General features: G+C 37.0%; 2 protein-coding genes across 2 annotated transcripts in view; one reads left to right on the forward strand and one right to left on the reverse strand.

Moving 5' to 3' along the window:
• ais (DExD-box helicase 52) overlaps positions 1-8,445 on the reverse strand; it is a 58,534-nt gene extending 50,089 nt beyond the window's left edge. The window contains exons 1-3 of the mRNA XM_090370370.1: positions 8,365-8,445; positions 3,694-3,862; positions 3,125-3,267 (exon numbers count right to left, since the gene is read on the reverse strand). Coding sequence (XP_090226496.1) covers positions 3,125-3,267; positions 3,694-3,862; positions 8,365-8,442 — 390 coding nt within the window. The 5' untranslated portion in view covers positions 8,443-8,445. The remainder of the gene's footprint in view (positions 1-3,124; positions 3,268-3,693; positions 3,863-8,364) is intronic.
• A 12,153-nt stretch (positions 8,446-20,598) lies between these two features.
• The window catches only part of LOC150088969 (uncharacterized), a 28,257-nt gene continuing 21,829 nt past the window's right edge, over positions 20,599-27,026 (forward strand). Inside the window, exons 1-2 of the mRNA XM_090370372.1 lie at positions 20,599-20,888; positions 22,869-22,967. Of these exons, the coding sequence (XP_090226498.1) occupies positions 20,625-20,888; positions 22,869-22,967 (363 nt within the window). The 5' untranslated portion in view covers positions 20,599-20,624. The remainder of the gene's footprint in view (positions 20,889-22,868; positions 22,968-27,026) is intronic.

Here is a 27,026-nt window from a genome sequence, read left to right on the forward strand (position 1 = left end):
GATGCAATCAAGGCAGTGTTAGATGGGTTGGAAAACAGCTAGCTTAGGGGGCATACACAGACTAATAGATTAACAATAGCCACGTGCAGAGGTGAAACTGATTCTTGCACTGCTTCTATTGGAATGAGTAGTGGCCTGGAAAGCAAGGTGATGGAGATTTCAAGGGCTGCTGGAAGTCATCAGGAAAAAGAGTAATAACAGTTGCATGTATACTTGCATGTACAGCAATGCTAAGAACATAGTAAATAAATTTAATGAATATGGAGTCTGGTGAAGACATCAAATGCAGACATTGTTGGGATATCAGAGACATGTTGTCACTCAGATATAAGGGTTTCAGAATTTGAATATGTAGGGTACAATGTATATAGAAAGGACAGACAGGATGGGAGGGATTATGCTCTTATTTAAGAAGCACATAAAATCTAAGGCAGTGCATCCAGTTGACATGGGTGGCCAGTGCAATGCTGAGTCAGTTTGGTGTGACAGGAGCACTGGGAAAGCAAAAATGAGAATAGGAGTGTGTTACGGGTCTAATAACTCTGGTGAGTACAATGAACGACTCCACAGAGAAACAGATTAGGCCAGTAAATCAGAATGTCTTATAATAAGAGATTTTAATTTTCCAAATATTAACTGGAACTTGTGGGTTAGTCACTCATACACTATCAAGACTTTTCTGGAGATTTACTGAATAACTGTTTTCTACAGCAGCATGTTATAGAGGCAACCAGAGGGAGTAAAACTCATGATCTGATTATCAGCAGGAATTATTCATGCATTAAGAATTAATAAGGTGGCAGTGATCAGTGTACTGATGTGCAATTTACTTAAAGATGTATCTACCATCAAGGATAAAGGGAAGGGTTTTTGCTTTCGTAAAGGTGACTACAGTAGTCTCAGACAGTTTTTAAATTCTATACAGTGAGATTAACTAACAATGTCACACACAACAAATTTTAAATGGGAAGCACTCAAGGAATTAATCACAGAAGCTACTAGTCTTTTCATACCAACTAAGAAATACTGTTCAAGGTTTAGGCCTAAATGGATGGCAGATGAACTAATGAGACTCGTGGCAGGGAAGAAAAATGCATGGGATTCATATAAATTATCAGACGACACAGGAGTCTATGGTAGATATAAACTAGTGTGTAATCAAGTCACAAAGGAGGTCAAGCAAGTGAAAGCAGATTATGAAAAATCTTTGATGAAGGATGCAAAGATGCTGTTGTTGGTAGTTTTTTTTTTTTTTTTTTTTGTTGCAAGGGCTACTATGGCCAAATCGTGCCTTGGAGGATGCAAAGAAAAACAGTAGACTTTCTTACTTATATAAACACTAAAAGGAAGGGGTGAATCAAATTGATCCACTTGATATCGATAGTTTGACTGTTGATGATCCTTCTCAGGTTGCTCACAAACTGAATGAGTATTTTGCATCTACATTTGCACATGAGGAATTCTTTAGGAAAGTGTAGACCAGACATTTAACAAAATCTAACAGGGTGCTAAATGATTTTTTAATGACTGAGAGAAAAATGGAACTTCAAATTGTTGAAGTTAAACAAAAAAAAGGAACCTGGGGTGGATTGGATCTATCCAATTATATTAAGGGAGGCAGCAAAGGAAGTAAGCAAATCCTTAGCCATAATTATAAGAGCATCCTTAAGGGAGATCTAGTGGACTGGAAATGTGAAAATATATCCCCAATTCACAAAGTGGGATCAAATGGTGGCACAAGTAGTTACAGACCTGTTAGTTTAACTTCTGGTCCAGGGAAAATAATGGAGTCACTGGTTAAAGAAGTAATGCAGGATCATCTAGACAAGGCTACAGTTATACTTCAAACACAACATGCGGAAATCTTGTCTGACCAATGTGATTGGATACTACAATGCGGTCAAAAAGCTTGCTCAATTCTGATAGTGTTCTTCCTCTTGCTCAAACTAAGTACACAGGGGGGACATAAATTCAAACTTAAGAAGAACAGTTGCAGAATAGATGTGTGGAAGTTTGCCTTTAGCCAGTGAGTGGTTGATTGTGAAACAAACTTCCATCTGTTGTTGTGGAAGTTGATAACTTAAATAAATTCAAAGAAAAACAAGATAAACTTAAATAAATTCAAAGAAAAACAAGATAAACTTAAATAAATTCAAAGAAAAGCAAGACAAATATTGGAGGGAATGGATAGGTGAAATGGGAAGTGTTTTTTTTTTTTTTTTTGACTGATGCTGTATAAGCTTGCTTTCTTGCATCATATGTCACTAGTAATGCTAATGCTAATGGACTAATATAATCAAAAAAATCAGGGTAGTTCACAAAATTTTTGATAATGCAAAAGAATTGCATAAAAGTAAAATATGATACAATATGTAACAACATATTGTATCATATTTATCATATGTAACAACATACTGTATCATATTTATCAGATATTTTTTTATCAGATAGTAATTTTTTTGTAATTTATAATTTGAAGTATATAAAATTGTGTATTAAATAAAATATGTCTATTGATAGGCAAGCAAGCACTTTTTTTTGTTAATTATAGTTATAGTTGGATATGAAAAATTGAAAGAAGCCAAAGCAATAAATTCTTCAATGTCCATAAAGACAACTTCTAAAATGACGGACCACAGCTTTTTTTTACAGTTTAGGTGAGTCACATTTTAAAAAACAAAGTTGTGAACCATTGTTCTAAACTACTAAACAAAAGAAAGTTGGAACAATTACCAGAAAACAATGTCTTATCATGTTTATTTAAAACTCTTTCAAGTTATGTGAAATTCTTTTTTAAAAGAAAGAATTTCACATTTTATCGTGCTTATTATAACTTTTCTTATTAACTATATACTGTTATATTAAATTATTTGCTAAATTTTGCAGAATGTTCTATTCAAGATAAGTCTTTTTAAAGTGATATTTTACCAAAAACTAAAGATAATTAATTTAATTTCACAACATAAATTTTTAAATAGTTTTTTGTTTTCTCAGCATGTCTCCATAGGCATGGGAACATGCTCCACAATTTGGAAACCACTGCCTTATAAGGCAATTCAAGCTCATAAAAATCACTCATAAAAACCACTGGCTTATAAGGTTCAAGCTAATAAAAATCACTAACCTGTTCTTGTTTCATTTGAGCTAGCTTTTCTTTTGTCTTTTTCTTCTTTTGAAGTTTTGACAAACTTGTGGTGGAAGAAGTAAGTAATCCCAAAAGAGGAATATCACACTCATTACTTTCTACTTGATCAGATGATATGCTATCTAAAAATAGTTTTAAAAATTTTAAACTGAAAGCAATAATATTATCTATTTCAACATAAAATCTGAATTTATAAACAAATTGAAGCATGATTTATCAACATATAAATTGTATCTAAGAATTTAAAAACATGATCTATAATAACCATATAACAATAAATAAAATATTCACAATTATTTTATTTATTATTATTATTTTTTTTTCAATTTGATCTTAAAATGAGTTACTCAACTTTAGCAAGTAAGAATTAGTAAGTAAGCTTTAGCAAATAAGAATTATTGAAATATAAGAATACAGAACAGAAATACCTCAAAATTGGTTGGAAGTCTAATGCAAACATATTTTCATACATACATTATGTGCATATGCTTACTTTATAGTTCAGATATGAACTATAAAGTTTTATACTATTTTTAACAATAAAATACCTGGAATTTTAAACTCCTCCAAAGGTGATTTTTTGTCCTCTGCATCTTGTTCTGTGTCAGAGCACACATCTAAATTGGCTAATGATGAGTAATCTTTATCATTTTCACCTATATTGCAATATTCTGAATCTTTTCTTACTTCTTCTGATGTAGGAGTATTCTTTTTCAACTAAAAAAATACATTAGGGATATATACTGTATATACACATACACACATGTACATACAGACAAACACTATTATAAAACCATATACCTGCAGGCCAAGACAATAAAAAACACATTTCCTAAATAATGTAATTTATTCAAACCTTAGATATACACATAGAGAAAATTTTTATTCTTAACTGTAGGAACAAAGCAGGTTTATTGGGATAACCAAGTGGTTCCAAATATGTGCCCTGGAATTTTGGTGTGTTGCAACCATTTTTTAAGTGTGTCACAAGATTAAGAAAAATTATATTAAGTTCAATGGTAATAAATATTTAGATGTGCAGCAAATACAGTGTCTTTTAACTACAAATGTGACTCTAGTGATAAAAGTTTAGGAACCATTGACCTAGAGAATCTCAATCTATGATGATTTGTACAGGATAATATACAAATTTAAAATGATAATTATTTATAATAAATGCCTAAAACACTAGAGAACAATTAAGTATGGCTATTAGTATTACTAATTATAACGTACCTAGTATTAATTATATTATTATAACGTACCTAGTATTAATTATATTATAATTATAACCACTGACATATGGCTATTAGTATTAATAATACTAAAAGCCATATGACAAATAATGAAAGAAAGCTTATACAATGTCTGCCAAAAAAAAAAAAATACTACCCATTTCATCTCTCCATCCCTTCTAATAATTTGCTTAATTCTTCCTTAAATTAAACTATTTACCTCCACAACACCAAATGAAATTTTTTTCCAACAGTCAATCATGCTCTGGCTGAAAACAAAAAATTTTCACACATCTCTCCTACAACCATCCTTGTCAATTCAAATTTATACCCCCCTATCTGTGTTGTTTGAGCACGAGTTAGAATACCATCTAATTTACTTAATCCATTTAAGGCCTTAAACACTTCAATAAGGTGCCTAGTTTCCAGATGCTAAAATTTGCAGAACTGAAGTCTTTCTTGGTAGAGTTACCCATTTGTGTTCCTGACTAAGCTTACTGCTCTTCTCTGCACCCATTTCAACAGATTCACATCCTTCATAAAATTAGACAATTCTAGACCTGTATGCAGTACTCAAGATGCAACCTAACCATTGCCTTAAACAAGACAATCACCTTGTCCCTGCCAGAAAAATTCCTACATGTCATTGGCAGCGTCCTAGCAGCTTGTCTATGCTACTAAGAAAACTTTAGTCACCCTGAACAATTACCCCCCCCCCCTTTTCTTTTTCTTTCACCCAATTAGTATGTGATTCTGGGATTGTTGCTTCCCATATACAGTACCATGCTTTTTTAGAACATTAAACCTTAACTGCCACTTCTGAGCCCATCTGGCTAATTTTTCTATTCTAGATCTTGTTGCAGCATCATACCCTGATTTCTGTCATTATTTCTGGATGCAAAAAATAATTTTGATATCATATATTTGGATTTCAGGAAAGCTTTTGACACTGTTGCGCATGGAAGCCTATTGTACAAATTGTAGCAGAATGGTATTAAGGGTAAGTTGCTACAGTGGATAAAAGGATGGTTAAGTGGGAGAAGACAGAGGGTGGTAATTAATGGGTGCTGCTCTTCGTGGGCTAATATTATTAGTGGAGTCCCACAGGGTTTGGTGTTGGGTCCACTGTTGTTTTGTATATTTATCAATGATACTGATGAAGGTATAACAGGCTTAGTTTCAAAGTTTGCAGATGATACAAAGGTTAGCGGGGTTCTTAATGACAGTAATGGCAGTGTGCTACTGCAACAGGATCTAGATAATTTGGGCAGATGGGCTAAGAAGTGGCAACTGAAGTTTAACCTTGATAAATGCAAAGTACTGCATATGGGTAGAAGTAACCCAGGAGAAATGTAACAACTGTGTGGTACTACACTTAAGGTGGTAGAAAATGAAAAAGACCTGGGAGTAATTGTGCAGTCAGATATGAAGTTTCCTGAGCAATGCAGACCGGCTGGCAGGGCAGGTCATGGGGTTTTGTCAATAATATATAGGAATTTTGCTAGCAGGGAAAAGGAGGTGATTGTCCCTCTGTATTTGGGGAAATGCAAAGGTCATCTGGATAGTACCTTCGGGTCAGGGAAGTGCATAGGATGATAGGTTTAATTTCTTTTTCTTTTATTAATTATTATTTATTTATTTATTATTTTTTTTTATAATTTTTTTTTTTTTTTTGGCTGGTGCAGCATAAGCCATAGGCTTTCTTGCACCATGCGGCCATTACTAATACTAATATTAATACTATAAGGCAATGGTCAGGCCACGCCTTGAGTACTGCGTACAGGCCTGGAGGCCTCATTTTAGGAAGGATGTAGATTTGATTGAGCATGTACAGAGAAGGGCAACAAGATTGGTGAGGGGAATGAAGGGATCCTCTTACCAAAAGAGGCTTAAGTTCTGCAAATTGCAGTGGCTGGAGACTAGGCACCTGTGCGGTGATCTGATTGAGGTGCATAAGGCCTCGAATGGGTTGAGCACGCTGAATTCTGATGGGATCCCTCCACTTGTTCAGATCACGAATCTAAGGGGGCATAAATTCAAATTAAGAAAAGACAGATGTAGATTAGATGTGCGGAAATTTGCCTTTAGCCAGCGGGTGGTTAATTGCTGGAACAAAGTTCCATCTGTCATTGGGGAAGTTGATAGGTTAAATAAATTTAAGGAGGAACTGGTGTGATTTTTTTTTTTGGCTGATGCTGCATAAGCTCATACACTTACTTTCTTGCATCACATGCCACTACTACTGCTATCACCCTGCAAACCTTCATTATCATCTCCAAACTTGCCTAACTGGACTGTTTAAAACATCACAAAAGTAGTAGTAGTAGTAGTAGTAGTGGCACATGATGCAAGAAAGCAAGTGTAGGAGCTTATGCAGCATCAGCCAAAAAAAAAAAAAAAAAAAAAAAAAAATCACACCATTCCCTCCAAATGCCTGTCCAGTTCCTCCTTAAATTTATTTAACCTATCAACTTCCACAACGACAGATGGAAGTTTGTTCCAGCAATTAACCACCCGCTGGCTAAAGGCAAATTTCCGCACATCTATTCTACATCTGTCCTTTCTTAATTTGAACTTATGTCCCCGTAGGTTCGTATTCTGAGCAAGTGGGAGGATCCCATCAGAATTCAGCGTGCTCAACCCATTCAAGGCCTTATAGACCTCAATCAGATCACCGCGCAGGTGCCTAGTCTCCAGCCACTGCAATTTGCAGAACTTAAGCCTCTCTTGGTAAGAGGATCCCTTCATTCCCCTCACCAATCGTGTTGCTCTTCTCTGTACACGCTCAAGCAAATCTACATCCTTCCTAAAATGAGGCCTCCAGACCTGTACGCAGTACTCAAGGCGTGGCCTGACCATTGCCTTATACAGAGGGACAATCACCTCCTTTTCCCTGCTAGCAAAATTCCTATATATCATTGACAAAACCCCATGACCTGCCCTAGCAGCCTGTCTGCATTGCTCAGAAAACTTCATATCTGACTGCACAATTACTCCCAGGTCTTTTTCATTTTCTACCACCTTAAGTGTAGTACCACACAGTTGGTACGTTTCTCTGGGGTTACTTCTACCCATATGCAGTACTTTGCATTTGTCAAGGTTGAACTTCAGTTGCCACTTCTTAGCCCATCTGCCCAAATTATCTAGATCCTGTTGCAGTAGCACACTGCCATTACTGTCATTAACAACCCTGCCAACCTTTGTGTCATCTGCAAACTTCGACATTAAGCCTGATATACCTTCATCAATATCATTGATAAATACACAAAACAACAGTGGACCCAACACCGAACCCTGTGGGACTCCACTAATAACATTAGTCCACGAAGAGCAGCACCCATTGATTACCACCCTCTGTCTTCTCCCACTTAACCATCCTTTTAAAGTAAAGAAGTAGGGAGTTTATTCCTCGATTTGTTTATTGTTTTCGGGATTTAAAAATAAATTTGATGCAGTGGAATAAAATAGCAGGTTGAAACATATAACGAAAATCACCGCTGACAATATTAATATATACATGCTACTTTCAAGTTTCGGCAGTGGCGCATTATCCTATAAGCAAAAAAGACATCTGCCTAGAGCACCGATCAGGGAATGGGGATACCAAAATCACTGCTTCAAAAACTCGTTGCTGTTTCTCACTAATGTTTTTAAGTGATTTTTATCGGAAACTGAACTTTCTACCTGCCAAGGTCAATGAACTGTGCCTGAATGTCCAAGCAGAACTAAAATGCAGCGGGATAATTCGGCACTTTTTGATTTTAACGAGTGTAAGAAACAAAAAACCAAAGAGTGTAAGAACATTTAATACTCAGTAACAGAAGAACACGGAAAGCTGAACTAAGTTCAGATCTCCGTGTTCTTGTCACTCAATATTTAATTAATGTTGATGGGTGCCCCCAAAATTCCATTTTGCTTTGGGTTCCATACAGGTATAACGCGCCACTGAGTTTCGATTAGATAAGTTATTACGATTACACTTACCCCAAACCTTTGAGCATCTGATTGAAATTTTTTGAAATCAAACTTCGCACCTATAGAAAGAAGTTTAAATATGTTCATTGTGATGATGGAGCAATGTTCTTACAAAAGATATTTAAACGATATCCCAAAGGTTTTGCGTGCAGAGTCTCCATAATAATCACACATAACAAACGCACATGTCAGATACATGTTTCGAAAATAGTAACACATATTAAAGCGCCACCAAAGTAATTATGATAGGTTTCTATAAATAAAATAAAATACTTATTATCATTATTATTGTTGTTGCTCTTATATTAGTTCTCCCTGATTGGGAGAAATAATATAATAAAATATAATATCATAAAATTTTTTCCTCGTGGGTTTTCTGGACATTGCTAGTGTTCGGCCCCGCTATGTCAATCAGGTAGGTATCCTTTTCCACTCCATGACGGGTACTGCTACCAAGTACACAGGGTGGTTGTAATGGCTGCTGTTACTGTCAGTCGAGGATATCTCTGGCTATCCTACAGGTTTTCAGGATGGCGACTTTCTGAAGTTCTTTGTACGTGTGCTCTGGGAGACTTATTGCTGCTAGGCTGCTATGCAGAGTCTTTGGTGCTATACCAGTTGTTGACACGATGATTGGGATGGTTGACACTTCTTGCATACGCCACATCTCTTTGATCTCGTGTCTCAAGTTCGTGTACTTCCTAATTTTTTCCTCATGGGTTTTCTGCACATTGATAGTGTTCGGCACCGCTATGTCAATCAGGTAGGTAGTCTAGTAGGAAGCTACTAGGCTTTACATACCAACTAAGAAATATTGTTCAAGGTTTAGGCCAAAATGGATGTCAGATGAACTAATGAGGCATATGGCAGAGAAGAAAAATGCATGGGATACTTACAAATTAGCACATGACACAGAAGCCTATGATAGATACAAGTTGATATGCAGCCAAGTTACAAAGGAGGTTAGGCAGGCGAAGGCAGATTACGAGAAATCCTTGGCAAGGGATGCAAAGAAAAACAGCAAAGAGTTCTTTACTTATGTAAACTCTAGAAGGAAGGGGATGAATCAGATTGGTCCACTTGATATTAATGGGTCAACTGATGATGATCCTGCTAAGTTTGCTAACAAACTAAATGAATATTTTGCATCGACATTCACACGTGAGGAGTTATTCAGCAAGGGGAATGCCAGAGGTGTATTCAACTCTAGCAGTAAGCTACAGAATCTTGAAATAACTGGGAGTAAAGTGGAGGAGAAACTGTTGAAGATAAACACAAGAAAGGCACCCGGGGTGGATGGGATCTATCCACTTATATTAAAGGAGGCAGCAAAGGAAGTAAGCAAACCCTTAGCCATAATTATGAGAGCTTCCTTGGACTCAGGGGAGGTACCCATTGACTGGAGATGTGCAAATGTGACCCCAATTCACAAAGGGGGATCAAAGGCTGACACAAGTAATTATAGACCTGTGAGTTTAACTTCTGTTCCCGGAAAATTAATGGAGGCACTGGTTAAAGAAGCACTGCAGGATCATCTAGACAAGACTTCAGTTATAGCTAGGACACAGCATGGTTTTGTTAAGGGGAAGTCTTGCCTGACCAACTTGATTGGATACTATGATGCAGTCACAAAAGAACTGGATGCAGGGAATAATTTTGATATTATATACTTGGATCTTAGAAAGGCTTTTGATACTGTTGCACATGGAAGACTGCTACACAAATTGGAGCAGTGTGACATTGAAGGCAAATTGCTGCTATGGATAAAGGGGTCGTTGAGGGGGAGAAGACAGAGAGTGGAAATCAATGGACATTGCTCATCGTGGACTAATGTTATTAGAGGAGTCCCTCATGGCTCGGTGTTGGGTCCATTATTGTTTTCTGTATTTATAAATGATATTGATGATGGTATATCAAGCTTAATGTCCAAGTTTGCAGACGATACGAAGGTTGGCAGGGTTGTCGAGGACACTACTGACACTATGCTGCTGAAACAGGATCTGGAAAGGTTGAGCAGATGGGCTGAGAGATGGCAAATGAAGTTTAACATTGACAAATGTAAAGTACTACATTAACCCCAGAGCAATGAAACAGTAACCCCAGAGCAACGTATCAACTCTGTGGTACTACACTGACAGTGGTAGAGAATGAAAGGGACTTGAGGGTGGTTGTGCAGGCAGATATGAAGTTCTCTGAGCAGTGCAGACGGGCTGCAAGAGTAGCTCATGGAGTATTGTCAATGATATACAGGAATTTTTCCAGCAGGGATAAGGAGGTGATTATTCCATTGTATAAGGCAATGGTCAGGCCACACCTAGAGTACTGTATACAGGTCTGGAGGCCTCATTTCAAGAAGGATGTAGAGCTGCTGGAACGAGTACAGAGAAGGGCAACAAGATTAGTGAATGGAACAAAGGGGTGCTCTTACGAAGAAAGGTTAAGTTTTGCAAATTACAGTGTCTGGAGACTAGGCACCAGCGAGGTGATCTGATAGAGGTGTATAAAGCCTTGAATGGTTTAAGCATGCTCAATGCTGATGGGATTCTTTCTCTAGTTCAGAAAAATCACCTGAGAGGGCATAAATTCAAATTGAGGAAAGACAGATGTAGGATAGACGTGCGGAAATTTGCCTTTAGCCAGCGGGTGGTTGGTTGGTGGAACAGACTTCCATCCCTTGTGGTGGAGGTTGATAGCCTAAATAAGTTTAAGGCTCAGCTGGACAGGTATTTTGAACGAACAGAGGGGTGAAGTGGCAGTGGGTTTTTTTTTTTTTTTTTTGACTGATGCTGCATAAGCTTGCTTTCTTGCATCAAATGCCTCTACTAATGCTAATACTAATGCTAAATTCTCCATCTTGTCCACAAGGATTATGTCCGGTCTGTTGTGCGGGATCGCCTTATCCGTTATTATGGCCCGACCACAGTACAACTTGTTTGGGTCTCTAGTACTGCCTGGGGTTCGTACTTGTAGTATGGTACACTTTCTTTGTAATATCTTAGCATTAGTAGAGCCATTTGATGCAAGAAAGCAAGCTTATGCAGCCGAAAAAAAAGCATCAGCCAAAAAAAAAAAAAAAAAAAAACCCCACTTCCACTTCACCCCTCTGTTCGTTCAAAATACCTGTCCAGCTGAGCCTTAAACTTATTTAGGCTATCAACTTCCACGACAAGGGATGGAAGTCTGTTCCGCCAACCAACCACCTGCTGGCTAAAGGCAAATTTCCGCACGTCTATCCTACATCTGTCTTTACTCAATTTGAATTTATGCCCTCTCAGGTGATTTTTCTGAACTAGAGGAAGAATCCCATCAGCATTGAGCATGCTTAAACCATTCAAGGCTTTATACACCTCTATCAGATCACCTCGCTGGTGCCTAGTCTCCAGACACTGTAATTTGCAAAACTTAAGCCTTTCTTCGTAAGAGCACCCCTTTGTTCCATTCACTAATCTTGTTGCTCTTCTCCGTACTCGTTCCAGCAGCTCTACATTCTTCTTGAAATGAGGCCTCCAGACCTGTATACAGTACTCTAGGTGTGGCCTGACCATTGCCTTATACAATGGAATAATCACCTCCTTATCCTTGCTGGAAAAATTCCTGTATATCATTGACAATACTCCATGAGCTACTCTTGCAGCCCGTCTGCACTGCTCAGAGAACTTCATATCTGCCTGCACAACCACCCCCAAGTCCCTTTCATTCTCTACCACTGTCAGTGTAGTACCACAGAGTTGATACGTTGCTCTGGGGTTGCTGTTTCCCATGTGTAGTACTTTACATTTGTCAATGTTAAACTTCATTTGCCACCTCTCAGCCCATCTGCTCAACCTTTCCAGATCCTGTTGCAGCAGCATAGTGTCAGTAGTGTCCTTGACAACCCTGCCAACCTTTGTATCGTCTGCAAACTTGGACATTAAGCTTGATATACCATCATCAATATCATTTATAAATACAGAAAACAATAATAGACCCAACACTGAGCCCTGAAGGACTACACTAATAACATTAGTCCACGATGAGCAGTGTCCATTGATTACCACTCTCTGTCTTCTCCCCCTCAACCACCCCTTTATCCATAGCAGCAATTTGCCTCCAATGTCACACTGCTCCAATTTGTGTAGCAGTCTTCCATGTGCAACAGTATCAAAAGCCTTTCTAAGATCCAAGTATATAATATCAAAGTTATTCCCTGCGTCCAGTTCTTTTGTGACTGCATCATAGTATCCAATCAAGTTGGTCAGACAAGACTTCCCCTTAACAAAACCATGCTGTGTCTGAGCTATAACTGAAGTCTTGTCTAAATGATCCTGCAGTGCTTCTTTAACCAGTGCCTCCATTAATTTTCCTGGAACAGAAGTTAAGCTCACAGGTCTATAATTACTTGTGTCAGCCTTTGATCCTCCTTTGTGAATTGGGGTCACATTTGCACTTTTCCAGTCTATGGGTACCTCCCCTGAGTCCAAGGAAGCTCTCATAATTATGGCTGAGGGTTTGCTTACTTCCTTTGCTGCCTGCTTTAATATAACTGGATAGATCCCATCCACCCCGGGTGCCTTGCTTGTGTTTATCTTCAACAGTTTCTCCTCCACTTTACTCCCAGTTATTTCAAGATTCTGTAGCATACTACTAGAGTTGAATACACCTCTGGCATTCCCCTCGCTGAATAACTCCTCATGTGTGAATGTCGATGCAAAATATTCATTTAGTTTGTTAGCTACCTGAGCAGGATCATCATCAGTTGACCCATTAATATCAAGTGGACCAATCTGATTCATCCCCTTCCTTCTAGAGTTTACATAAGTAAAGAACTCTTTGCTGTTTTTCTTTGCATCCCTTGCCAAGGATTTCTCGTAATCTGCCTTCGCCTGCCTAACCTCCTTTGTAACTTGGTTGCATATCACCTTGTATCTATCATAGGCTTCTGTGTCGTGTGTTAATTTGTAAGTATCCCATGCATTTTTCTTCTCTGCCATATGCCTCATTAGTTCATCTGACATCCATTTTGGCCTAAACCTTGAACAATATTTCTTAGTTGGTATGTAAAGCCTAGTAGCTTCCAAGATAAGTTCTTTGAATGCTTCCCATTTTGAATGGGAAGTTAACATCATCAGTTGGTTCCACTGTATAGAATTTAAATACTGTCTCAGTCCATCGTAATACTGTCTCAGTCCATCGTAGATACTGTCTCAGTCCATCGTAATGGTACTGGTATTTCCTCGCTAGCTTCTGATGTATTATCCTGGCTACCTTGTCGTGTCTATGAGTGTACTCAGTCTGAGTGATCACCTTGCACCCCGCGGTGATGTGTTGGATCGTTTCTGAGGCCAGGTGGCATCGTCGACATGTGTCATCTGACATTCCGGGCTCCTCTCCAATGTATTTTCTATAGTTTCTGGTGTTGATTACCTGGTCTTGGATGGCCAGCATGAATCCCTCAGTCTCGGGGAAGAACGTCCCACTTGTGAGCCATGCAATGGAAGCAACGGTGTCGATGTGATCTTGATGGAGGTCATTGTAATGTCTGCTGTGTTGTTCTCGAAGTAATCTTTCAGGTTAACTACCGCTGTTTTCTGTTGTCCTGTCAGGACTGTCAAGCCCCTTCCTCCCTCTTTCCGAGGTATTGTTATTGTCTCCACTGCTGACTTCGGTTGGTGTTGGCGACTCTTGGTCATCATTGTCCTTGTCTTTCGCATGATATCTTATAGCTCGGTGTTAGTCCAACCTATGACCCCAAATGTGTATGTAATTACTGGAGCTGCATATGTGTTTACGGCTTTAACTGTGTTCTCTCCGTTCAAATTTGCTTTCAGCAGGCTTCTGAGTCTCTGATGATATTTTGTGGTCAGGCACTTCTTGATTTCCTTGTGCTCTAACTGCTCAGCCTGCATCATCCCTAGGTATTTGTAAGTCTCTCCTTCTGTCATAGCTTCGATCTCTTTACCAGTCAGCAGATAGCAGTTTCGGCCAACTAATTTTCTCTGGTGCAGTGTGTGGGTCTTGAATTTGCCTAGCCCAAATTTCATCCTGATGTCCTTGCTGAATTCTTCGGTGATCTGGTGTAGTTGCTGGAGTTGCTTCTCGGTTGCCGCATAGAGGTTGATATCATCCATGTACATCAGGTGGGTGAGGGTGTATAGGTTCTTTCTTCCTTCTTTGAGATTATATCCATACTTGTTGTCGTTAAGCATAGGTTGCGGTGGTTCTGTAAGGCTTTCTCCATAACGGCGGCATCTATGGTTAATTGCTCCTTGCATCCTTTGCTCCTCCGCTTACATCCTTTCTGCTGTTCGGCCATTATGTTCTGACTTTCTGAGTGGTCTGATGTCTTTGTTATGCAGCTGGTCAGGATCTTATACATTGTGGAGAGGCAGGTGATTGGCCTGTATTTCGTCGGGTTTCTTGTAACTTCGTCTTTAGACTTCAGATGTGTGACTCCTTCGGTGAGAAACTTTGGGATTGTCTCCGGGTGCCATATCATTCGAGTGAACTGCTATGCTAGGTGCTTGTGTGTGCAGGTGAGCTTCTTGTACCAGTAGTTGCGGATGTTAGCATTTCGTTGGGTTCGCCAGTTATGGATGTTCCTGATCGACTGTATTACTTCTTCTCGAATCTCCCACTCTCTCATCTCTTGTATGTCCTTGGTTTTCTTCCGTTCTACTTCCATCCAGGGTGCTCTGCTGTTATGTCTTACTTCACTGCTCCAGATATTTCTCCAGAACTCCTCGTTCGTCTTCTTCTCGGGTGGTCCGTTTCCTGCTTTCTCATCTTCATCCAGTTTTCTGTAGAAGGCTCTTTGATCCTCATCGAAGATTCAGTTGTTTATTTTACTCTGGGAGCTCGCTTTGCGTCGGTGTAGTGTCTTGCTGAGTGCGAGGAGCTTCTGCTTCAGTGTATGCCCAAGTATTCTCCTTTCCTCAGATTTCTGGTTTCATGTTTGCTGTGGACGCTGTCTCTCTTGAGGATGCTCTTCACCTTTCCATTCAATTTCTTACTTCTATTACACTGTTGGTACTGGATCAACTGACCTATCTTGACTCTTAACTCTTCTATCTTCTGCTGAAGTCTTCTTTCCCAAGCTGGAGGTTCTTTCTGTTTTCGGTTCTTTTGCTGTTGGTCTCTCGTTTCTATTCCACTAATCCTAGTAGCTGCTATGGCAGCACAGTATACGCTGTGTGGATAGCCTCCAGCGTTGCAACATTGTTGTCAAGGTAATGTGGCATTATTTGCCGATTGAGGTGGTCTGTTACTCTCCACAGTATTTTATTTGGCCTCTGCTTAGGTATGACATGGGTTCTTATGGGGTCCATTCCTTCCAATTCTGTTAGGGCATTCTTCCACTCGTCTTCTCTTCTGGATATAATGACTTTGTCTCTTTCCACTTCAGCTACTCTGGGTTGTATTTCTTCTTGCTTATTATTATTATTATTATTATTATTATTATTATTATTATTATTATTATTATTATTATTATTATTATTAAGCCAACTTAATAATAATAAAGCCAGCTTTTTTCGTAATGAGTCCTATCTCCTAAAGCTGCTTCCACAGTGCCGAGAAGGCACTTTAAGCCAACGTGCCACCTATGCCTGCGACTGCCAGGCTTCAAGCCTTCCAACGGCCTACCCTCTGAAATAATTATCTAAACTATGATGCCTTGCCATCCTGAGTAATATAGATGTGGCTATGCCACTGCGGAACCCAAAAAATGAGAATGAATTGATGTTGTCGCAACCTGTGTTTTAATAAGTCTGAATAATTTGCATAATGTGCGACCCTGTAAAGTGGTAGAGTATCCGATTTCTATTGGATATTAGAATTGCATGCCAGGCTGCCTAATATATCAGATATTCGCCTTCGGCGACACTGTTCACTATAAAAAATTCATGAAAAACATTTTGTTCTGTTAATTTTGTCGAGCAGTGTAATTCTCTTCTACTTTCCTTTCAATTATTACAAAATCATTTAGCTCCCTATTAGAGCTTGATAAACGTCTGGCATCCCCTTCCTTAAACAATTCCTCATGTGTGAATGTAGATGCAAAATACTCATTCAGTTTGTCAGCCACCTGACCAGGATCATCAGCAGTCGAACCGTCAATATCCAGTGGACCAATTTGATTCATTTCTTTCCTTCTAGAGTTTATATGATTTTAGAAGTCTTTACAGTTTTTCTTTCATTGGTTTATCTGACATCCATTTAGGCCTACACCTTGAAGAATTTTTCTTACTTTGTATGAAAAGCGTAGTAGCTTCCATGATTAATTCCTTGAACGCTTTTCATTTACAATTTGGCGATGGGAACATCATCAGTTGGTCTCATTGATGTAGAATTTAAAACTGTGTGTAGTCACCTTCACGATAGCAAAGACTTTTCTTTTACCTTTGATAGTTGTTACATCTTTAAGTAAATCCCAAGTCAATACACTGTGATTATCATTGCCACCTAGTTGTTCCTTTATCTGCCGATTCTTAATGCGCGAATAAAAACTGTTGATAATCAGATCAAGAGTATTGCTCCATCTTGTTGCCTCTCTAACTAGTCGCTGTAGAAAACAGCCTTCCAATAAAATTCACAAAAGTCTTGCTAGTAACCACACCCTCAGGTTCCAGTCATTATCTGGAAAGTTAAAATCCCCCATTGTAAGAAATTCTGATTAACTGGCCCACTCACGTTCCATGTACTTCTGTTTGTTGTATTCATCATAGTCATTAGGCCTGTAACACACTGATATTCCTTTAGAACTGTATAAAAATAGGATTCACTGATGCAGAGTATGTAAATATGTCTGCATTTTGTTTGGTTTGCAACTTGCCTACTATCTTCTTCAGGGGCTCACATCTGATGAGTACGTTCTTGGCACACTCAGGGTCCTATTACACTGGATATCATAATTCTTCTCTGTCTCTTTCTCTCTCTTCGGGCAACTCAGGATTTTTTTCCTTTTTTTTTTTTTTTTTCGTGATGATGGAGCGAAAGCCTCAGGCTTCATTGCACCATATAGCTAATGATAATTAAAAAAAAAAAACAAAATACTGCACGTACTGTATATTTAAGAAAAAGTTTTTTCTTTTAACTTAAGAATATTAGTACGAATGAAAAGTTGAATATTTTACCACGAGGAGGTGTGCGTCATTGATTTGTCACAGCTGGCATGATTTTGACATTCTGAAGCGTGTAGTACAGAGTAATATTAAGATATAATACGTGTGTGTTTTTTATTGATGTTTTTATTTATAATATGCCAAGAGAGATTTAATTTAATTGTAATGAATGCAATCAGATTTGTATGTTTAATTATAAGAAAGTTTCTACCATTCTTGATGTGACCATATGCATACTCTACATCTGTTGACTTGTTAAGCTGGCATTTACCTTTGAACCAACATTCGCAGCTGGTTTTTAATACAAATACACGAAGTCTTCGTGTTTCGTCGCTCTGTAGTGCGACTTTTCTTTAAATCAGTTTTCTTTCTGTATTTATGGAGACTTTCTGAAAATTTCTTATAAATTTCATTGTAACCTTAATGCTGCTTTCAATTATTTAAATACTTTGAAGAATAATATGAATATGAACCAGCTGCGAATGTTGGTTCAAAGGTAAATGCCAGCTTAACAAGTCAACAGATGTAGAGTATGCATATGGTCACATCAAGAATGGTAGAAACTTTCTTACAATTAAACATACAAATCTTCTTACTATCATTAATGAAGCTAATATAAATTTTCGGTAGGCTTTATCCAATCGTTCATTGCAAGTAGCAGTGATTGACATGCTTAGACCGCTATGGTTAGTCTTACTTAGGGTGTTTACCCCCTCCCCCGCTGTTTTAAAATCGGAAAACAAGTTCCGCTTTTAAAACAGAGGTGGGGGATAAACACCCTAGGCATGTAAATCACTGCTACTCACAATGCAATGATCAATCAGTGGTGTTCCCCAGGGTTCAGTGTTAGGCTCGTTGTTTTATATATTTATCAATGTACAAGTTAGTGTAATTGCATCATTTCAGGGCACAGCATATGCTTCTTGATTAGACCGGGGTTCGAGCCCGTGACCACCAAATATGGAGGATGCGGATAGGTCAGGGAATGACCACCGCATATTCCCGGAGCAATATGGCCTTAGTTGCTAATGCTCCTAAAAACCAAATAACAATAACATAACAGCATCATTTCAGTACATAGCAAACTACTTAAATAGTTATAAATTGGCATCATTAAGTATATCTCATATTGTGAAGACCTTCACAACAAGTTGCCATGATATTGCACTACCTTGAATAAGTAACAATAGTCTTCACCAGAGAAGACTATGTTACTTATTCTCAGCGGATACCATCACCCATACGGCGAAGGTATTCACAATATGAGATATACTTAATGATGCCAATTTAAAACTATTTAAATAGTTGGCTATGTACTGAAATGGTGCAATTGCACTAATTTGTACATTAGTTAAATGCTTACATAACCTGAGGCTTTAGCACTAAACTATATCGTAATATTTATCAATGATATTGATGAAGGTATATCAGGCTTAACTTCCAAGTTTCCAGATGTTACAAAGGTTGGCAGGGTTGTTAATGACAGTATGCTACTGCAACAGGATCTAGAAAAGTTGAGCAGATGGGCTGAGAAGTGGCAACTGAAATTTAACATTGACAAATGCAAGGTGCCGCATATGGGTAGAAGTAATCCCAGAGAAATGTACCAACTGTGTGGTATTACACTCGGTGGTAGAGAATGAAAAAGACATTGGGATAATTGTGCAATCAGATGTGAAGTTTTCTGGGCAGAGCAGGTCATGGGGTCTTGTCAATGATATACATGAATTTAGCTAGTATGGAGAAGGTGATTATTCCTTTGTATAAGGCAATGGTCAGGCTATGCCTTGAGTACTTCATACAGGCCTGGAGGCCTAATTTCAGGAAGGATGTAGAATTGCTAGAATGAGTACAGAGAAGGGCAATGAGATTGGTGAATGGAACAAAGGGTTTCTTTTACCAAGAAAGGCTTAAACTTTGCAAATTGCAGTGTCTGGAGACTAAACACCTGCAAGGTGATCTGATTGAGGTGTATTCCCATTAGCATTGAGCTAATGGGATTCTTCCTCTTGCTCAGATTACGAACATGAGGGCATAAATTCAAATTAAGGAAAGACAGTTGTGGAATAGATGTTTGGAAATTTGCCTTTAGCCAGTGGATGGTTGATTGGTGGAACAACCTTCCATCTGTCGTTGTGGAAGTTGATAGCTTAAATAAATTCAAGGAAGAACTAGACAAACTTTTAGAGTGAATTGTGTGAAATGGGAATTTTTTTTTTTTTGGCTGATGCTGTGTAAGCTTGCTTTCTTACATCATATGCCTATGCTAATCAAAAGGAGTACCAGATTGTAAAGACTAACCAGATTTTCTACTGAAGGTTATCTGCAATTGTGAAAATTATACCTTGCTTAATTATGGCATCTAAATAACCTGCAACGGTAGCTCATAATTTTGTTTTAGAAAAGAAAAAACTAAGAACATGACTCAGTTTGAGTAAAAGTTCAATATTATTCACAAGTTTGAGGGCCATAAACATTGTGTTAAATTTATCCATGCCACCAACTGGTAAGATTTAATTTAAAAAAAAAAAAAAACCATTGGTATATAGAAATTCTGCACAAATGTTAGTTTCATGGGTGTTACCAAATTAACAATAACAAGAAGCAGTGCTTTGGAAAGGATGGAAAATTTTTAGACATATGGATTGAGGATATGCATCTACAACATATGCCTGTTAGTATAAGGATAATTATAGATGGGGCATCGTGTTTACATGTGCATGTAAAGCAAGAATTTGGCAAAAGTGCAAATGAAAAAACTTAATGCTAATCAAAGATGGTTTAGTCACTTTAAATGCAATTTTCTATTAAAAACAATTTTTCAAAGAGAAAGAAAAGCAAGTAAGCAACTAAAAATCACTTTTTTCTTTAAGGAAAATGAGTCTTCAGTATCTGAGTTCTTGCTGTTGAGAGTGCTATTTTATGCAAGGGAATGTTATGCTGGTCTTTTATTTCAACATAATTCGTAAACAGGAATATTTCTTGTTGAGTAAAATAAAAGTATCTGGGAACTCCGTTGTGGTTACATGCTGTGCTACGTATGTCCTCTTGTCCCAAACCTAGCATTTTTATAAATGATTGTTAATTAAGTAATTTTTAAATGAGATTGTGATATGTGCAATACTGTTTTATTTTCAGGAAACAAGAAGATTAAATACAGTTCACAAGACAATGGCTTCAACTGATGCTAATTTGAAGCTGATTGAGAAGGAAATCCGTACGGCTTATGAGTACTGCTTGCGTGCTGGCCTTTCACCTGAAGAGATAGAGAAAAAAGCTTCACCACTCTTGTACCCTATTAAATTAGATAAAATAAAACGTAAATGCAAAAAAGTAGGCACAGTTGTGTTACTTTTAATTGCTTTTGGATTCCTTCTGTCTACTGATCCAGTATATCGAAGGTTGTGTATGTATGGACGATTACTGCTGTTTCAGGTAAACAGCATATGTCTTTATAAAATTGTTTCTTATAAATTTCAGAAAAAAATATCTGCAATAGGAATCAAATCAAAATAATTTTATTGGCATTTTAATAAATACAGAAATATTACTTTTTAATTTTTTAAAAATTATTCATAAAGTTCACTGGAAGTATGAATATACTTCTAGTGAAATTTATGAATAATGAATAAATAATGAAATGAATAATTTATGAAAAAGTATGAATATACTTTCAATATATTTACAATAACAGGGACTATTATTATTATAATTATTAGTATATTAGGTACATAGGGGCGCCTCCGTAGCCAGGTGGAAAGGAGCAGCAGTGCGTAGCACACGCTTCTTGATTAGACCAGGGGTTCAAGCCCATCACCACCAAATACGGAGGATGCGAAAAGGTCAGGGAATGACCACCGCATATCCCAGAGCAATATGGCCTTAGTTGCTAATGCTCCTAAAAACCAAAAAAATAACAATATTAGCCATATGGTGCAAGGAAGCCTGAGGCTCTTGCTACACCAGCCAAAAAAAAAAAAAAAAAAAAAATCTGAGTTACCCTGAGAGAGAGAGAAGTAGAAGGGAATCACCAAGAATAAGCACCTTCATCAGAGAAACTCTGATTGACCAATCAGTGGTTAAATTGCTTTCTTATGACTTCATTTCCCTTCTCTTACTTGCCTGGACATCCTGATCACCAAGAGTATGTTGTCCACTTGAACATGGAAATATGATGCTCTTTATAAAGGTAATTATCATGGAGTAGTATCAATAGTATAATTTGAAATTAACTCCTCTTGGTTTAGAAGTATAAAAAGCTTTACTCTCTAAAGATCAGTTCCCTTGTAATTATGTACATGGATTTTGAATACCAAATAAAAAAAAAATTGCTTATACATCTATATTTTTCTTATTACATGCTACACTTCCAAAAAGTACCACTCCATAGTGTCTCTTACAAGATTGGCATGTTCAAATGCATTTATTGTTAATTATGAAACCTTTCTTTGTGGGCTGTGTGCAGTTGATAAAATTACATGTAGCTCCAGCAAGGTGGTGAAAGTGTTATGTTGACCCCCCGAGGGCTCACATCTGGTGAGTATGGGCTTGGCAAACCCAGGGTCCTGAGCTGGATATCATTATTCTTCTCTTTCTTGGTGATTCCTTTCTACTTCTCTCTCTCAGGGTAACGTGGGAATTTTTTTTTTTTTTTTTTTGGCTGGTGCAGCATAAGCCTCAGGCTTCCTTGTACCATATGGCTAATAATAATAATAATAACTGCAAGCAGAACTGTGTCGAGACTTATGCACTCAGACGCAAACATTTTTTACCAAGAAAATGATGCCCTTCCCACTAAACGAAAAAGTCTCATTGACATTAATTTGGCACCTCTGAGACTGATGCCTAGATGTAGTCACTTCAAAGCTTTCACCTAAACATGACTTTGACTGTAAAGAAACAATGCTTTCCAGCTATTTTTGTATGGTTTTCATGTAAATTATCCTTGGCATCCATTTTGAACCCATGTGACTATTTCTTGTGAAGAATACCTCTATTTCAAAATTATCAAATGTGCAACAGTTGTGCACATTTACAGTAATAATTTGAAAACAGCAGTAAAGAAAGCAAAAAAAAAAAAAAAAAAATATCAGTTTCCTTAGCACTTTATGAGCTGTCTCTGAAATTTCAGTCTTGCTTAAACATGCACTGAACAAACAATGACCCATTGAACATTTTTATCACGATGACTGCATTTTTTCCAAGTCTTCTAGTACTTTTAATAAGTACTAGAGACAAGGAGTAGTACTAGTGTTCTACTTGTAATAAATAGTTTCATGAAATTCCTACTGAGTGTTTTAATTTTATTCAAAGCTTAAATTGTCTCATATAATCAGCCTAAAAATTAACCATGTTTGAGATCATTCATAATTCCATTGAAATAATAACTTTATCAGTTGATATGAATTCTTACAGATTTTGCCACTGTGGGACTGGACATATATCTATAGTACCACTTGTCTAATATCCAACCCATATTTCCAAGGTGATGAGATTTCAGTGGACCACTGCCAAGTAAGTAAAATATTACTTTATCTATGTATGAAAATAAGAAATTCTTTTAACCTTCTGATGCTTCTGTGGCATCCAAATGACACTCACCTTTTTTTTTTTTTTTTTTTTTTGTGTTTGTTTGCTTTGTTTATTATTTTTTTAATATTATTTTTCTAATTATCCTCTAAATAATGACCCAGTATTTTTTGTTTTCGTTTTGATTTACTGCAGATTATTAAAAGTTAACTATTCATTGTGATTGGCGTTCGAATAAAACTTGGGATACCACAAGAGTCAGACCTGAGTGAAACGTGGAACCAGGAATGAAAGATAGACCTTATAAGCCTTTGCTTTCTTAATTTGTGTTATAAGCAGCAGGAGAAAGATCTGAAAGTGTCAGACTAAAATGTATGGCCTTTGTTATTTGTAACCCGTAGTTATTTTAATTTTATTAAATTTTTTTATAAAAATTTTTATCAAAAGCTGTTGTAAATTGGTTGAGCAGTTAGGTATTTTTACATTAAACCTTTTTTGCTACATTCCATGTAGAGAAATATTTTTTTCCTTCAGAACTATAATACTGGTATGTTTTATATGCTCTTTAACACTTTACAGCAGAAACAATGGAAGTTTTAATAGCAGAAAATAAAAACATTTATTAAATTGTATCCATATCGAGTCACTTATAAGACTTTTGGTGTTTATGAATTTAGTTATGCTGACTCCAAACATGACCTTAGTTTTTGCATAGCAACATGGTTTACTCAAAAATAAAAGAAAAGTAAATATGCAATAATATTATATCAGATTTATTAACAATGTTTAACTTCTATATAGAATAGAGTATTACTCTTTGCTGCAAGCAAACAACAAAAAAATCACAAAAAGTAAAACTCTCCTTAAAGAATTAAAAAAAAATTCTTTAAAAATGTTTGTATGTCTCTGTCTTTTGTGGTCAGTGTGATCATCCCTAACCAAGAATCAGATATAGTTGCACATCATAGCTTCATCCTACTTTCCTTGCTACCTCTTTTCCACATGCTTCTTGATTAGACTGGGGTTCGAGCCCATCACCACCAAATACAGAGGATGCGGAAAGGTCAAGGAATGGCCACTGCATATTCCCGGAGCAATATGGCCTTAGTTGCTAATGCTCCTAAAAAAAAAAACCAAAATAACAAAAATAACCTCTTTTCCATTCACTTTATGTTCTTGGTCTGAAAAAATCTAGGTGAGAATGCAAGTAATGGCTTGACTGACATTCTGTATTCCAGTTTTCGATAATTTTCAATCAGCTTGTCAACTAGTTCCTTACTATTTTCACTTTTAACCAAGAAGGGTATTCACTACAAGATGGAATGACTGCCAGAAATTTCACTTAGCACAGTCATTTTGTCATCCAGCTCTTGTGAAGCCAGCATCTGCTTAACTTTTGGTCCTGTAAATATGCTACCTTTCGCTTTTGTATCAAATAATTTTGGAAACATAGCTTGTATGTGTTCGGTGTCACCTTCAAGCATATACAAGCCTTGAGGATCCAGTCCCTTAACAGACTGTTTGTTCAGTACCAGCTTGATGTAGAATGGTGAAACCAAGGAGTTGTTTACTACACTGTTTGTATCGGACTGAAAATCAATTCTGGCAGAATTGATTTTCCTGGGGAGCTGATCTACTGCCCTGAGATCCCAAAAAAGAACTTAATGAAATCACCTTGAAACCTAGAATAAACCCCAGCATCTTGAAGTCCCCACAGGTATCCCAGTTGTACTGGTCATACATGGTGTTCTCTAACACATGTTTTGAATTTCTGTAGTCTCCTTTATTATGAACAAAGTGTGCAACAGGAATTGATGGGTGTGTATTATTTCCATTCTGAAGCAACACAACTTTCAAGCTTTTAATTGTAACCATTTATGAAAGGACATCACTCCTCTGGTAGTTATTCCATCACTAGTACCGATTTGTTCATAAAGACCAAATTAAAACAGCTTTCTCCATATTTGAGATACAAGAATTCTGCAACAGTATAAAAACATGCATAAGTGATATGTCTTTATGTGGCAGTCTTGCATCTAAGGTCTAGTAGATTCAGCTATTTTAAACAAGATGTCAGGAACTCTGCATTGTATTTGGTTAGATCCAAGTTTGTTATTAAGTCATCCATTTCTTGCTGATTAAGGAATGTGGCATTTTACTTGAACAGACTTCTGAGGTGTAATCCCAATTATCTTGTGTTCTAGATTCATCATCCAATTATGAAGACTTTTCTGGAAGGTGAAATTGAAATTGGCACACATACATTTTGTGGCACCAGAGCAAGAGAGGATGGTATGTTGGGATACACTACAGCTTTTCAATCTGCAGACTTTTTAAGCTTTGATACATCCACTGTACAAAAAGTAGTAATCATTATGATGGTACGTGGACTTTCTCCATATTTGAGATATAGCATATGCTTTATGATACCATGAAACCATCCCTCAAATGTTGACCTGCATCTACCACAACAGAAATGAGGAGTCTACAGCTTGTCTTTAACACTCTTTTGCATTCCAAAATAGGCTACATATGCAATCCAAACTTGGTACCACAAATGATGTTAGCATTAGTAGAGGCATTTGATGCAAGAAAGCAAGCTTATGCAGCATCAGCCAAAAAAAAAAAATAATAATAAAATAAAATAAAAAAATAAATAAAAAAAATAATAAATAAATAAATAAAAAATAACCACTTCCACTTCACCCTTCTGTTCGTTCGAAATACCTGTCCAGCTGAGCCTTAAACTTATTTAGGCTATCAACTTCCACGACAAGGGATGGAAGTCTGTTCCATCAACCAACTACCCGCTGGCTAAAGATCATGTTGTGCTTTACTTGCTTCAGGTATATATAATATCCATAAATATAGTATAAAAAGTCTGGATATAACTTACACCTTTGTTTGGTAATAGAAAACTGCAGAAAAAATAATAATAATAAAGTAAAAACCTTTATTATGCAAATACTGTAGGCATTTATATATCGAATAATTGGCAAACTTATGTAATATGTGTAAACGTTGCAAAAACATAACACCTTCAATTAAGTTACCACCAAAAATCAATGATGTTGTTGAATTCACCACACAGAAAATACATATACGAAACTATTAAACATAAGCACAAACTTTTTTTTGTTACATAATGCGTTCTTAATCATCCAACTAAGATATGCTGATAGTAATTTCTAAAATTAAAATATTTATGGTATTAAAAATATGGTGAGATCATAAAAAAAAAAGAAAATTACAGAAAAAAACCATAAAGAGCTCCTAACTTGTTTCCTTTGTAATGGATTATAAGTTAAATTTAAAAAAGTGTTTAGTTTTAGTTGATTAACATAAGCAGTTGTGTTTTATTGACAACATACCACGAGACTATTATTCTTCTGAATGTTATATGAAATGCAAATAATTTCTGTTACAAATATTAACACTTTTCTGGGTGAAGAATAATTCAATTTTTGTATAGTTTAGTCCATTTGGCTCCTTTCTGGGATGCCTCCATAGCCAGGTGGGCAGGAGCAGCAGTGCATAGCACACTCTTCTTGATTAGACCGTTCAAGCCCGTGACCACCAAATATGGAGGATGCGGAAAGGTCAGGGAATGACCACCGCAAATCCCCGGAGCAATATGGCCTTAGTTGCTAATGCTCCAAAAAAAAAACAAACAAGCAAACCATTCCCCCCCCCACACACACACACACATGCACACAAAACAGGAAATGTGGAATGTAATATTATGTGAAAATTACATTTATTTCATTTATTACACTTCCACATTGTGCAAGAGAACAGTATTGCTACGCAATTTCAAATTGCAAATGCTTAAATAAGAATATAAAATGCAACGGTACAGTGGCTGACATAAATACAAAATGTTAATCACCACTAACAGAAGGTTGACTAACAGAATGGAGATGGACTTGATTGCATTATGCCAATTAGTAAAACAAAATTGCGTAACCATTTTATGCCTGGCTCCTAAAATTTTAGTCAGTTTGTTCAGCCTTGTTTTATATGTGGTTTGGATTTGGTTAAATG

Source organism: Mastigoproctus giganteus, chromosome 3, assembly GCF_048544385.1.
Source record: "Mastigoproctus giganteus isolate SK-2022 chromosome 3, ASM4854438v1, whole genome shotgun sequence".
In the NCBI taxonomy this organism is placed as follows: Eukaryota; Metazoa; Arthropoda; class Arachnida; order Uropygi; family Thelyphonidae; genus Mastigoproctus; species Mastigoproctus giganteus.